This window comes from Aspergillus wentii (genome assembly GCF_001890725.1).
Source record: "Aspergillus wentii DTO 134E9 unplaced genomic scaffold ASPWEscaffold_2, whole genome shotgun sequence".
Taxonomy (NCBI): Eukaryota; Fungi; Ascomycota; class Eurotiomycetes; order Eurotiales; family Aspergillaceae; genus Aspergillus; species Aspergillus wentii.
The window spans coordinates 304,945-317,746 of record NW_024467833.1 but is presented as its reverse complement, the minus strand read 5'-3'; the positions used below and the strand labels follow the sequence as shown (position 1 = coordinate 317,746).

Below are 12,802 nucleotides of genomic sequence, written 5' to 3'. Positions count from 1 at the left end.
TCTTTCCGCCTCCCTTCCGACGGTCTATGTAGCCTTTTGATCCCGTCATATTTCTACTTGATGCCTTCTTGATAGAAAACAGCATAGTTTGTACAGTTTCTTGCCGTCTTTTCTGTTAGGCACAATTAAGTTAAGTGATGCTCTATCTCTTGGTTTCATGGGTGCAATTCCGATATCAGGGATCACACCATTCGTCATCAAATCATTACATTCGTTATGTCTCTCAGCCCGTCTGCGATGCGCCTCGCTTCCCTGGCCCATGAGGCAGGCCGTTCGAGAACATCTCTCGACATGGGATATCTGTATCCGACCCACGTTGATGTGGCCAAATCGTTGAACAGACATCGTCTCTCCAGTGTAGACAGCGGTTAAGTCGAACCTTCGTGACCACGAATAGGAATATTCGTATCTTTCTCTTTCTTGACCTTCATGAACCTCTTGAATCCATGGTTATCTAGAGTATTCCTGTTTTCCTCCGCTAAGGATCCCAGTAAGGTCTTTTTCGGTGGTGGCTTGGAGCGGACCGAGTATATGATGCGGTAATACAGAGTCTCGAGGCTTTCTTTCGCCAGGGTCCGCTTTAGGTGCGACGCGCCGGCATCCTCGATCGAAGAAAATCTCCTTTTGATCTCACCAGCAAGCACATCCATTTTGGAGTTGAATTCTCTTTCTGTTTCCTTGTCTGGGAAATTAAATCCGGAATATCCGGGATCGATGACAATGTTCAGAAGCATGGCCAAAGCCCCCAGATCTCCGTAGTCGTAGTTCTCCCGGTCTTTCCTTTTATATAGGTTCATGTTAAATCTCTGATCGTTGAGCAAGTCGAGAATGCGCTCAACGTTGAATAATGCCCCTGGGGCTTCTCTTAGGGGCGATGAGTCGAGGGTCAGGAAAGCAAGGGCAAGTCGACATCGAAACAATGCAATCTGACTTGAAGTTGGCAATATGTGTTGGAGGAGGCGGCTTTGGAATACTGGATCCTTGATGGTGTCATAAGCGGTTGTCGAGGTACGATGCATCTAAGACAAGTTAGAACCACAATTTGCAAGCCTAAAAGGTTGTGAAATCGTACCAAATCATTAAAACTATCCTCGGGAATTCCCTCAAGTGCTGCTGTAATTGTACTCTCTAATTCAGAGCAGACCAAGGCATCCCCAGTCAAAGAGGTATCTAGTGCCAGACGGAAAAGGAAATACAGAATACGCTCTCGAGCATCATGGGAAAACCTGGTACATATGTCAGTGTCTGTAGAATAGATAAGGGTGGAGCATAATTTACAGGTCTGCTGCGCCCCGTAGCATGTCCAAAACGGACAGCAAAGCTGCCTTCTTTTTGGACTGTCTCTCTAAAAGTTCAGCTGTGCAATTTGGTTAGCGACTGATAACGTAAAACCTGAAAATTATGTTCCTTACGTGTAGGATGTGCGTCTGCAACTATGGGGTCAGAAAGCGCCATTGCCTTTGGACTTGCACCCAGTCGTTGGAAAAGGGCATTGATGTCTTGTGGCTGTATAAGGAGTTTGATACGCTCCGCGGTAACATGCTTCGGGATTTTAGCAAATGATATGTTTGTCATCCAGAGTCATGACAAACCTTGAATACTCTGCAGTAAGCTTGCCGTAAACCATCTCGAGGCTCGGAGGACACTGAAAAGCATAAGCAATAATCCTAGACCAGCGAATATATAACGGACCAGATTGAAATATCCACATGATCAATTCATCGGGAAGAAACTGTCTTGATAGGGCAATTTCCATGATTCCAGAATGGAACGCACGTTCACGGGATTCGGGCTCTACCAAACAGTTAGAGACAGTCAAGTAAGAGCTGATACATGCGTACTCACCCCTCAGTCCTGCCATGTATGTTCCTGGTGTAATAGAATCCCGCGGAAATTCCAACCCGGACGGCACATCGGTCTTGCCACTAAAAAAAAACCATGACCTTTCTTGGTCAAAAGCCTCTGTCCTTCGAACGGCATCAAGTAGACGCTGGAACTGCAATCCTCCTTCATCATCCTGATCATCAAGAGTCGATGCCAGAATACCCTCATTCAAGTGTCTGGCATTGCCTTCTGTGTTCTCATTTTCCTCAGCAGCCTTCTCGGAATCAAACGCAGCTCTCAGCTTTGCGACGTTGGCCTCGGTCTCATTATCATCAATTGCAGCAGTAACAAGTGAGTCGAGAGTGAACTTGTGTTTTGGAGCAGAGTAGCGTGTGGAGCCAAACTTGTATGGCTTTTTATCCTCTTTAGCTTTGCCTTTCTCAGAACGCAACGACATGCCCGTATCAGCAGGCTCATTTTTCACTTCCTCTTTAACTGGGGCGTCATTTGCCGGTTTGGTGAACTGCGCTAGAAGATCATCGGGACTCTCAAGTGATGCGATTGAGTCCGTATCTTCACCGTCAGAGCTAATAACGACTTCCTTTCCATTCTTGACAACGCGCTGGGACGTGAAGCTTGCACCCACAAAAGGGTCTTCTCCGGTGCTCTGGAAGCTTTGTTCAGGTGCATCTTCGGCCGAACCCTGAGCTGAGTTCAACAGGGAACTTTTCAACTGATTTGCTGGACTGTCGTGTGGGGATCGCGGAGAAGTGTATTTTGACAGGAATGAGGATGACGGTGGTTCAGTGAGGGGAGAGGTCTCGCAGGCTGCGGCAGGAGAATTGCTTGCATTCTTGTTCTTCCCGATGGGAGTTTCAGGGTCATTTTGTGGAGCTTGGGACCGCCTGAAAAAATCTTTAATATTCTGAGACTGAGGCATGTCGGATACCTTGCATAGAGAATTTTCTGGTATCGTGATACCCCGCGTGCACAGTTGCTCTGGTCCTACTCGTCTCCGCAGCACCGACACGTAGGGAACGCGCGCTGCACTGCGCGAAATCACGTGATTCTATTTGTTTCGACGATATGGCTTCAAACATGCCTTTTTTTCTCAATACCATATTGTTTTCAAGATTGGAGGTGTGTTTGGATATTTCCGTGCTAATCCTTATAAGTTATGATGGGCTTAAGGAGATAACGGATGTATTGCTCGCTGAGTACATATTTTTTTAAACGTCATACTGCATAAGTTTATTTCTATACTAAAGATGGTTCCAATTTATGGGAGTGGATAGAATGGCACATAATTAATGCATTTTGCTTCTGTTCGATCTCAATTGTAGTCTCAGGTATTCATAAACGCATGTCACAGAAGAATAACACCGGTTCAGCCAGCCATGACTCCTCAGCCAATCTCACAATAATATCTGAAGTCGCAATAGGCGCCAGCAAGTGAGCCATTGAACAGTTTATGGAATACGGAGTATATCAACAGGCTTCGGTTGGAGATTTTCAGCAAGATGTATCACATCAAAGGGCTGGTGCGGATTCGGACTCAATTTCTAATGATCATGTTAGAATCACATATACCCATCATCAGTACTAATATGATTAAAGAAACTCACTCGTCATTAGAGAGGGGCCATTTTCGACTGTAGCCATAAAAGCGAAGTCAACCTGCCGAGTCAGTGAATGGAAGCAGCAGATAGCCACCTAGCTAGTGGTGACCTTTTCTTGGGATTTATTTCTTGGTTTAGGCATGATTTCCAAGTCCATTGTAGGTGTATACACGAGTTCAATAAGGTCGGGTCTCCAAGATATAGCAAGATCGCTGGTTTAAACTTGGAGTAGCGTATTCAATACTCCGGGGTCCAGTAAAAGCTACTATATTCGATCGATATATTGAAGGTAATCGAAATCATTTATTTTTGTAGAGCCACGATGGCTGATGTCAGGTGGTGGGTATATGGTAACATGGTAGAGCCAGGCGATTCCCATGGAATTCTATATCAGAACAGCACTTTAAATACCCTACATTATAAATCAATTTAGGCACGAGGATGCCGGGAATAATCGTGTACTTTTCTGATGGATGCTCACATATTGAATATAAGAAGTCGAGTATATATAGTGTCTTGAGCGATATGGGCCTCAAGTATATATTTGGACTAAGAATTCTTTGCGCCATTTACTATCCCTTACTATAATTTAAGCCCATTTTTATCCTCGCAAGCTTTCCTTGAATAGACATTTAGTTGATTGCCCTTCTTTCAATCTGTCTAGTAAGAGTCGGTTGTCAGGTTGACACCATAAATGAGTGATGGGAATAGGGTTCAACGTATATCTGACTAGCTGAGTGACAGGAGAGCCATGACTTGGTACTATCAGCGGTCAACGACGATATGCTTTTAAAGACCAGATCCTCAGGATTTCTAATGATTAGGACAGCATGACTTTGCCCTACATGAATATTGCATATTGATTATTGTAGGATGATACTCCTTTTAGTAAAATGCTCCTTTTCTGCCTCCCACTTCCCAGCCCCTGTCATGATCCTATTGGTTTTCATCTCACCATGTAACCTGTTTAGGGGCAGTCCGGCGGCCCAAAGTTGCAGATCTGCCATGGCTTTACACTTTGTTCCCCACAGCAGTTCGTGGTTGATCTGACCGTCTGACGACAATCCGTCATATTATTATCCCTCTTAGGCGGTGGTATGGCTACAGGATCCACCATTTGACAATAATACTGCACTAAAGGTCTAGGTCACTAAAACGCCCTTTCGAACAGAGTGGGAACCGAGCAGCGGTCCCAATTTCCCACGACGTCTAAGCCAGCCAGCCAGGTCAAACCGTCAAAGAAAAAGGGAGATGGATGATTTATTCGAGAAGCCCCCTGTCTGGCCTGTCAGGAATATAGGATTAGGCCACATTTCAAGAATATGACATGGGAAAAAAACTTTACACGGAAACCCTTGGATGGCTTTCCATCGGATTCACAACACAGTCAGCAAGTGGCACCCATTGCCACTTGCAAAAACACTTGCATGTAGTCTCATCTGCTAAATCTACGCCATGCTTTTTGAGTATCATTATTCACGATCTCCTTAATCTGATTTCTGAAAGCCTTCGAGAACCGCGCGTTTGATGATCGTCTGGATTTGGCCCCGTAAAAGAGGAAAAAGTACGTACTTACGCGATATGACGGTGTCACGCTATACTGCATTGGGCAATTCAACCTTGAGAAGCCAAGGCTGGAAAAGGAGAAGCATCCCATCGAGTCCCCCTTAAGAGTAGCGATGATTTTACAACATCAAAAAAATCTCGCTATTTTGGCATTGGAAGAGGTAAAATGCGTTTGCCTGCGAACGGTATTATATATCCGACCTTCTAGGTAGCAGTAATACATTGGATACCACATCCGGAGTTAAACCGGGCCTGATACTCCGCGATGGGAGGGCTGTGGACCAACAGCATGTGCCGTCCCGACTGTTATTAGTCTGTTTCAGACTCCATACTCCGAGAAACCCCTCCAGGTGGGTGGCATTTTACTGTCCCATGGGAAAAAAATGATACATAATTCTGGCCAGCATTATTATCATTACTGCCATGTTTATTGTTTCGAAGCTGGACTATGGTTTCAAAAAAAATGCAATTCTTCTCTTGGTACTACGCAGTCCGAATTGAGGCAATAAGTAGGCTGGAAAGCCATGTACTCCGCAGTATGTTGCCTGAAAATGTCATTGACGGATGACATAGTAGTGCAGTTGCCGTAGCTTCCGAGCCCCAGGCCCAGCATTGTCAAGAGCAAAACATTCTAGCTATGCACCTGGTCGCCTGGAAATGGATAAAAATATATGGAACGGAAACTGCAAGCCAGGCTCATCCCCAAGGCATCAAAGCCCCTAAGATAATCACGATTTGATTGATCGATGGAACCCTGAGAGGGGGGCGAAGTGAAGTTCTTAGAATAGGCTGCATGAATGCGGTAACCAGCACGGGGCTATGGGTATGTAATATTGCCAGCATAAGATACGGAGTACAGATGGGCCGTTGAAGAGAAAATAAGCATTTTGAGATCCATCACCTACAGACATGAATAATCAAAACAAAAAGAATTAACCAGAGCAAACGGCATCTCTAATGCCGAAATCCCGTATCCATTAATGCCTTGCTGACCGTTTTTGTCGTTGCCACCTTCAGAGATTTCGACGCGGAACCAAATTATGGAAGGGCTTCATTATTTTGCAGTCCGCAGCGAGGCTGGCGAGCGACCGTCGTAAAATACAATTACCTGTAATTTAAAAAAGAAAAAGGCAAGCAGAGGGGGGAAAATTAATTCAAAGGAATACTCCCAGGAGTCCACGACAAATTTATATGGTAAAATAATAATACTGGACAGAGAGACTGGCATAATTCAAAAAAAAAAGTTTAGTGCTACTCATAAGGGTAAAGATGAACTGTCATAAGTATCAACTGAATCAGAAACTTACGCGTTCCCTTGAAATTGCTGAAGATTTTGAGTGGATAGAAACCCGCCAAGCAGCAGTTGCGGGATGGACGGAGTGGTTTGCTGACAAAGGGCACCTCGTAATGTGTATTATTTGCGTATCGGGGTGGTAACCGTAATAATAATGTACAGGGCGCTCCCTCCGTCTCCCAGAGAGGAGAGGGAGAGGCGGACGAGGGAGGCTTGCCGGTTCCAAAGAAACGCTGTCCTCTAACCGGGTGTTCCATCTCATCATACCTCTTCCCTCAGCATCCCGTTTCCCTACCATTCCAGAGGGCTTCAATTTTCTTAATTCTTTTCATCTTCTTGTTCATTTCTATCCCTATACCTGATGACCCCTTGTGGGTAGTATTAGTTTCGACTTTCCTCTTACCCCCGTTCGTTTCTACCGTCCCTCGTGTTTGGGCTCCCATTACCAACTCCTCGAAGCTTTGCCATCTCGCCGTGACGTTCTTGCCTCCCTGAAATCTCGCTCCCCGATTCTTTGGCGACCTACTGTATGAATTATTTCTGCGCCGCTCTTTGATCGAATCGACGACGATAATCGATACCTGAGGTCTTCGCGGCTGGCTGCGCTTCTCGAGGTCCGGCTCACCGGAGCGGATGCTCTCTCTCCCACGCTTGGTTACCTTTAGTTTTTAATGCCCTCCTGGGGCTCGAATCCAACCAGCCTAGATGGCTTCAGTACATTTCGGCGGGGAGACCAACGAGCCTCCAAGTGAGGTTCAAGAGGTGCCCAGTAACATCTCGAAACCGACGAAGCGGCAACGATGGGCGACAACTCGAGTCGGTGGCGCCGGAGGCGTGCGGAAACGTGTCTCTATCATGGATCGCTTCCACAAGCGATTGAGTGTGAGAGATGAAAAACGAAAGTCGGGCGCGAGCAGTGCTCCGAGCACGAACAATGACCCGATGGCTGGCGCCAACGAGTCGACTAATAGAAGAATCTACTTCAATATCCCGGTTCCCGAATCCGAACGCGATGAAGATGGCCACCCCCTGGCCGATTACCCTCGAAACAAGGTCCGGACTGCAAAGTATACGCCCTTGACCTTCGTACCAAAGAACATTTGGTTCCAGTTTCACAACATAGCAAATATTTATTTCCTGTTCATTATTATTCTCAGTGTATGCATCCCCTTTCACCCAGAATTCGGGATGTCTTTGAAGGTTAACAACGTTGTAGTGTTTTTCAATCTTTGGTGCTGATAATCCTGGTCTTAACGCCGTCCCCCTAATCGTCATCGTCGTCGTGACCGCTTTAAAAGATGCCATCGAAGATTGGCGACGTACAGTTCTCGACAATGATCTGAACAACTCGCCGGTATATCGATTAATTGAATGGAACAATGTCAACTCAACAGAAGACAGCGTCTCGGTGTGGCGCCAGTTCAAGAAAGCATGCACTCGTGCGACAATTAGCAGCTATCGGGCTATGAAAGTGTTGTTCGCCAAGGGTAAAGGCCAGCCCGAGATGGTTGAAGATGAACGTCGCGCATCCATCATGACCACTGTGACTCCTCGCGCATCGATGCATGGTATGGATGTCGATGATATCCAGATGACTCCCGTGCCGTCGCCAAAACCAGAATCACGCCCGGAATGGCCAATGTCAACTGGAGAACAGAGTAAATTTCTTCACCCAGACAAAGCAGCAGAAGTCCGCGACGGTGCGCCCCCGGTTGCCACTCCGCCGAAGAAAGGTGGTAGCGTGGTCGATATGTCGAAGCAAACCCCCGAGAAGGCTAGATTCAAGCGAGACTACTGGAAAAGCGTCCAGGTTGGAGACTTTGTCCGTCTGTACAATGGAGATCAGATTCCAGCCGATGTTGTAGTTTTGTCGACCTCCGATCCTGACGGCGCTTGCTACGTGGAAACAAAGAACTTGGATGGAGAAACTAACCTTAAAGTCCGACAAGCTCTCAACTGTGGCCGACAAGTTCGGCACGCTAGGGATTGCGAGAAGTCGGAGTTCTTGATTGATAGCGAGGCTCCCCATCCAAATCTTTATGCCTACAATGGTGCGCTACGATGGGACCAGCGCGACCCTGATTTCGCCGACGCCCCTCGAAAGGAAATGGTGGAGCCTATTACGATCAACAATATGCTGCTGCGTGGTTGCTCCCTTCGTAACACCGAATGGATCCTTGGTGTTGTCGTCTTCACCGGAGAAGAGACCAAAATCATGCTTAACTCGGGCGAGACTCCCACTAAGAGAGCTCGCCTTGCCAGGGATTTGAACTGGAACGTCATTTACAACTTCATCATCCTGTTTTTCATGTGTCTCGTCTCCGGTATCGCCAACGGTTGCGCTTGGGCATCGAGCGACAAATCCCTTAACTTCTTCGATTTTGGTTCCTACGGAGGAACACCGCCGGTCACTGGTATCATCACTTTCTGGGTCGCCGTCATTCTGTTTCAAAACTTGGTCCCGATCTCTCTATACATTTCACTCGAAATCGTTCGCACCATCCAGGCCATCTTTATTCACAGCGACGTGTTCATGTATTACGACAAATTGGGCATTTCCTGTGTACCAAAATCTTGGAACATCTCTGATGATGTTGGGCAGATTGAGTACATCTTCTCTGATAAAACCGGCACGCTCACCCAGAATGTCATGGAGTTCAAGAAGTGCACCATTAACGGTGTCTCATACGGCGAAGCTGTTACTGAAGCTCAGATTGGCATGAAACGACGTGAAGGACTTGATGCTGATGCTGAAGCCGAGAGAACCCGAGAAAAAATCGCCGTGGATACTGGAAAAATGCTCGAAAAGCTTCGCAAGATCCACGACAACCCCTATCTTCGCGACGAAAATTTAACCTTCATTGCGCCAAATTTTGTCTCCGACTTGGAAGGTCAATCCGGTGAAGCTCAACGAAAGTCTGCGGAACATTTCATGGTCGCTCTGGCTGTTTGTCACACGGTTATCACTGAGCTCACTCCTGGCGACCCTCCCCAGCTCGAGTTTAAGGCCCAGTCCCCCGACGAAGCAGCGCTGGTTGCTACTGCCCGTGACTGCGGGTTTACTGTCCTGGGAAGATCAGGCGATGATCTCATTTTGAATGTCATGGGCGAGGAACGGACTTACACAGTGCTCAACACTCTCGAGTTCAACTCGTCAAGAAAGAGAATGAGCGCAATCATTCGGATGCCTGATGGCTCGATCCGTCTCTTCTGTAAGGGTGCTGACAGTATCATCTACTCCCGTCTCGCTCGTGGCAAGCAACAGGAGCTTCGAAAGAAAACCGCGGATCATCTTGAGTTGTTCGCTAGAGAAGGTCTACGAACGCTCTGTGTCGCAGACCGACAGCTTAGTGAAGAAGAGTACCAGAGATGGAGCAAAGAACACGACATCGCCGCCGCTGCGCTCACTGACCGTGAGGAGAAACTTGAGCAAATCTCAAGCGAGATCGAGCAAGAACTTATGCTCATCGGAGGTACTGCCATTGAAGATAGACTTCAAGATGGTGTACCGGACACCATCTCCTTGTTGGCCGATGCTGGTATCAAGCTGTGGGTTCTGACTGGTGACAAAGTCGAGACTGCTATCAACATTGGTTTCTCTTGCAACCTTTTGAACAATGACATGGAGCTGATTGTCTTCAATATCCCCGAAAGCCAACCTCAAAAAGCAGCCCAAGAACTTGACAGCAGGCTACAACACTTTGGACTCACTGGATCTGACGAAGAGCTCCTGGCTGCTCGTGAAGACCACAAGCCTCCATCGGCAACCCATGCTGTAGTGATTGATGGTGATACTCTCAAGCTCATGCTCACCGACGAATTGAAGCAAAAGTTCCTTTTGTTGTGCAAGCAGTGCAAGTCAGTTCTGTGCTGCCGAGTCAGTCCTGCCCAGAAAGCAGCTGTCGTGCACATGGTGAAGAACGGACTCAACATTATGGCTCTCTCAATCGGTGACGGCGCAAACGATGTTGCGATGATCCAGGAGGCTGATGTTGGCGTTGGTATTGCTGGTGAAGAAGGTAGGCAAGCCGCCATGTCCTCGGACTATGCCATTGGACAGTTCCGATTCCTCCAGCGCCTTGTTCTTGTCCATGGAAGGTACTCTTACCGCCGCATGGGAGAGACTACTGCAAACTTCTTCTACAAGAACCTCGTCTGGACATTTGCGCTCTTCTGGTACTCGATCTACAACGACTTCGATGGCTCTTATCTCTTTGATTATACCTACATTGTCTTGGTGAACGTTGCATTCACGTCATTGCCTGTGATCTTCATGGGAATTTTTGACCAAGATGTCGACGACAAAGTATCCTTGGCTGTCCCTCAGCTTTACATGAGAGGTATAGAGCGGAAAGAGTGGTCGCAATTCAAGTTCTGGTATGCCATTTACGACTCCAGTTATCTGGCTAGTGCTTACAATTTTATAGGATTTATATGTTCGACGGTCTATACCAGTCGCTTATCTGTTTCTTCATGCCCTACCTCCTGTATAAACCAGCGAGATTTGTTACTGATGATGGGGTGAACATTAATGACCGGACCAGAATGGGTGTTCTTGTTGCCACTTGTGCAGTCGTTGCTAGCAACACTTACATCCTGCTGAATACTTACCGATGGGACTGGCTGACAGTGCTGATAAACGTTATTAGCTCGCTTCTCGTTTTCGCCTGGACCGGCATCTACTCCTCCTTCCTTGCTTCAGCCCAGTTCTATAACGCAGGTTCGGAGGTTTACGGAGCATTGTCGTTCTGGGTCGTTTCCTTCTTGACCATCACAATGTGCCTCCTTCCTCGCTTTACCATCAAAGCGTTCCAGAAGGTCTTCTTCCCTCGGGACGTCGATATCATCCGTGAACAAGTCACCTTGGGAAGGTTCAAACACCTAGAGAAATCTGATGAACTTGCTCCGCCGAAAGCTGCGGCGTCTTCTGGTGGGTCCAGCGATGACTCGGCCGCTTCCTCGGATTTGGGAAAACCTATTGAGCCTGGAATGAAGCAGGATCCCTTTTCCGATGATCAAAGGGCATTTTATCCACCGTCTGTTGCGCCCACCACCCTGACCCATAACCCGCGCAGTCAGAATGGTAGTAACGGGACAAATTACACAGACAGTCTTGATCATACCCAATTACCGCACCTGCAATCAGTCGACTATGTTCGAAATTCCGCAGAACGCACACGACATTCATTTGACCGGGTTCGGCCCAGCTTTGATGTGGGCAACGACTTATCGCGTACCGACACCTTGAATACAGGCTTCCCACTACCGCAAAGTCCGCATAGCCCGCTCAAAGGCCCCAATGACCCCCCCACACATCCTACATAAATCTTGTTCATCTTTTCATATATTATAGTGATTCCATGTCTTTGATGATTCCTTGTCGGCTTCCTGCCGATGCATCTGATCTGTTCTTTATCTTGTTTCTCCATTTGATCATTGATCATTGATGAGCAATTTTTTCATTTCTTCATTTCTTCATTTTTCATTTTCAAAGCCCCGTTGTCTATTCCCCGATAGAAGGCGTTCGGTATGCAGATTTGGCTGGTGGTTCGGCGCATCTTCTTTTTGTTACCTTTTCCCAAAAGCCTAGCGGCTACATCTTTCTTTGACCGCTTCTACAATTTCTTTGTCCTCTATATTGCCTGATTATCTTCTTGTACAAAAGCATTTCTGTGAATGCAAATCCCTGCAGCAGCTTCATTTCCTTTTTTTATTTATTCTTATTTTCTCTCTGATTTTCTAATTCAATTCTCCTAATTTCGCGTGGGGGGTCATTTGTTTGTTTGTCTGTGGATGAAGGGTGTGGGATAAGATGGGGATGATGGCTTTCATGTACTGTATTGAAGAACCTCAAATGAGCTAGCACATAATGAGGACAATTCAATCAAATAAAGACCAGCTTCTGCCGTAAACTGTAAGCTTTTCAAATGTAAGCCAACCACAGCCCCTCGACCCTTCGTGTTGAATATTCACTTCATATTCATATTCATACACTGTTGGGGCGGAGAAAAGCGCGTCTTGCACCCACGCGTAAAGTGGCTGACAACGTGTCTTACCGCTTTCCAGATCGGCCAATGAGGACAAAGTACTGCCCGTCCTTTCTTTGCGTATTGCACGACTTTTGGCCGGCCCTCTCTCATGATTCTTCTTTCACCAACTGTTTCTTCTGTCTGGTCTCATCTTGCCCGGACTTAAGATACAGGTAGAACGACCTACCAATATTTGGTTTCACCTTGGTCTATTCGTCTCTTCTCTTTCTTCATGTGCCCATGCGCTGTTGATTGTGGTGTGTGTTAAAGCTGGGAAACCTTTTCCTTCACTTTCTCGTCACCTAGTTACTACGACCCTTTACAACACAGTAGCCATGGTTATTTAAGCCATATTAAGAGACAATTCGTATAAATGATTGATCTTGATATGCGATATCTGCCAGATATACCTTAGTGCAACACTCATCTTTCACTTATTATCAAGGAATGCGCTTGTGATCTCTCATCTG

The 12,802-nt window shown here is 46.7% G+C and overlaps 2 protein-coding genes across 2 annotated transcripts; one reads left to right on the top strand and one right to left on the bottom strand.

The window, feature by feature from the left end:
- Positions 1–368: 368 nt before the first annotated feature.
- ASPWEDRAFT_24114 (uncharacterized protein) lies at positions 369–2,764 on the bottom strand (the record flags this gene model as incomplete). Its single annotated transcript, XM_040832570.1, has 7 exons — positions 369–1,019; positions 1,073–1,226; positions 1,279–1,357; positions 1,413–1,542; positions 1,593–1,645; positions 1,693–1,794; positions 1,846–2,764. 7 exons carry the CDS (start codon positions 2,762–2,764, stop codon positions 369–371), a joined length of 2,088 nt encoding a protein of 695 aa, XP_040691824.1.
- A 4,244-nt stretch (positions 2,765–7,008) lies between these two features.
- Positions 7,009–11,628, top strand: ASPWEDRAFT_104334 (uncharacterized protein; the record flags this gene model as incomplete). Its single annotated transcript, XM_040827639.1, has 3 exons — positions 7,009–7,461; positions 7,520–10,680; positions 10,731–11,628. The coding sequence occupies 3 exons, from the start codon at positions 7,009–7,011 to the stop codon at positions 11,626–11,628; spliced, it is 4,512 nt and encodes a 1,503-aa protein (XP_040691823.1).
- Between the last annotated feature and the right edge of the window lie 1,174 nt (positions 11,629–12,802).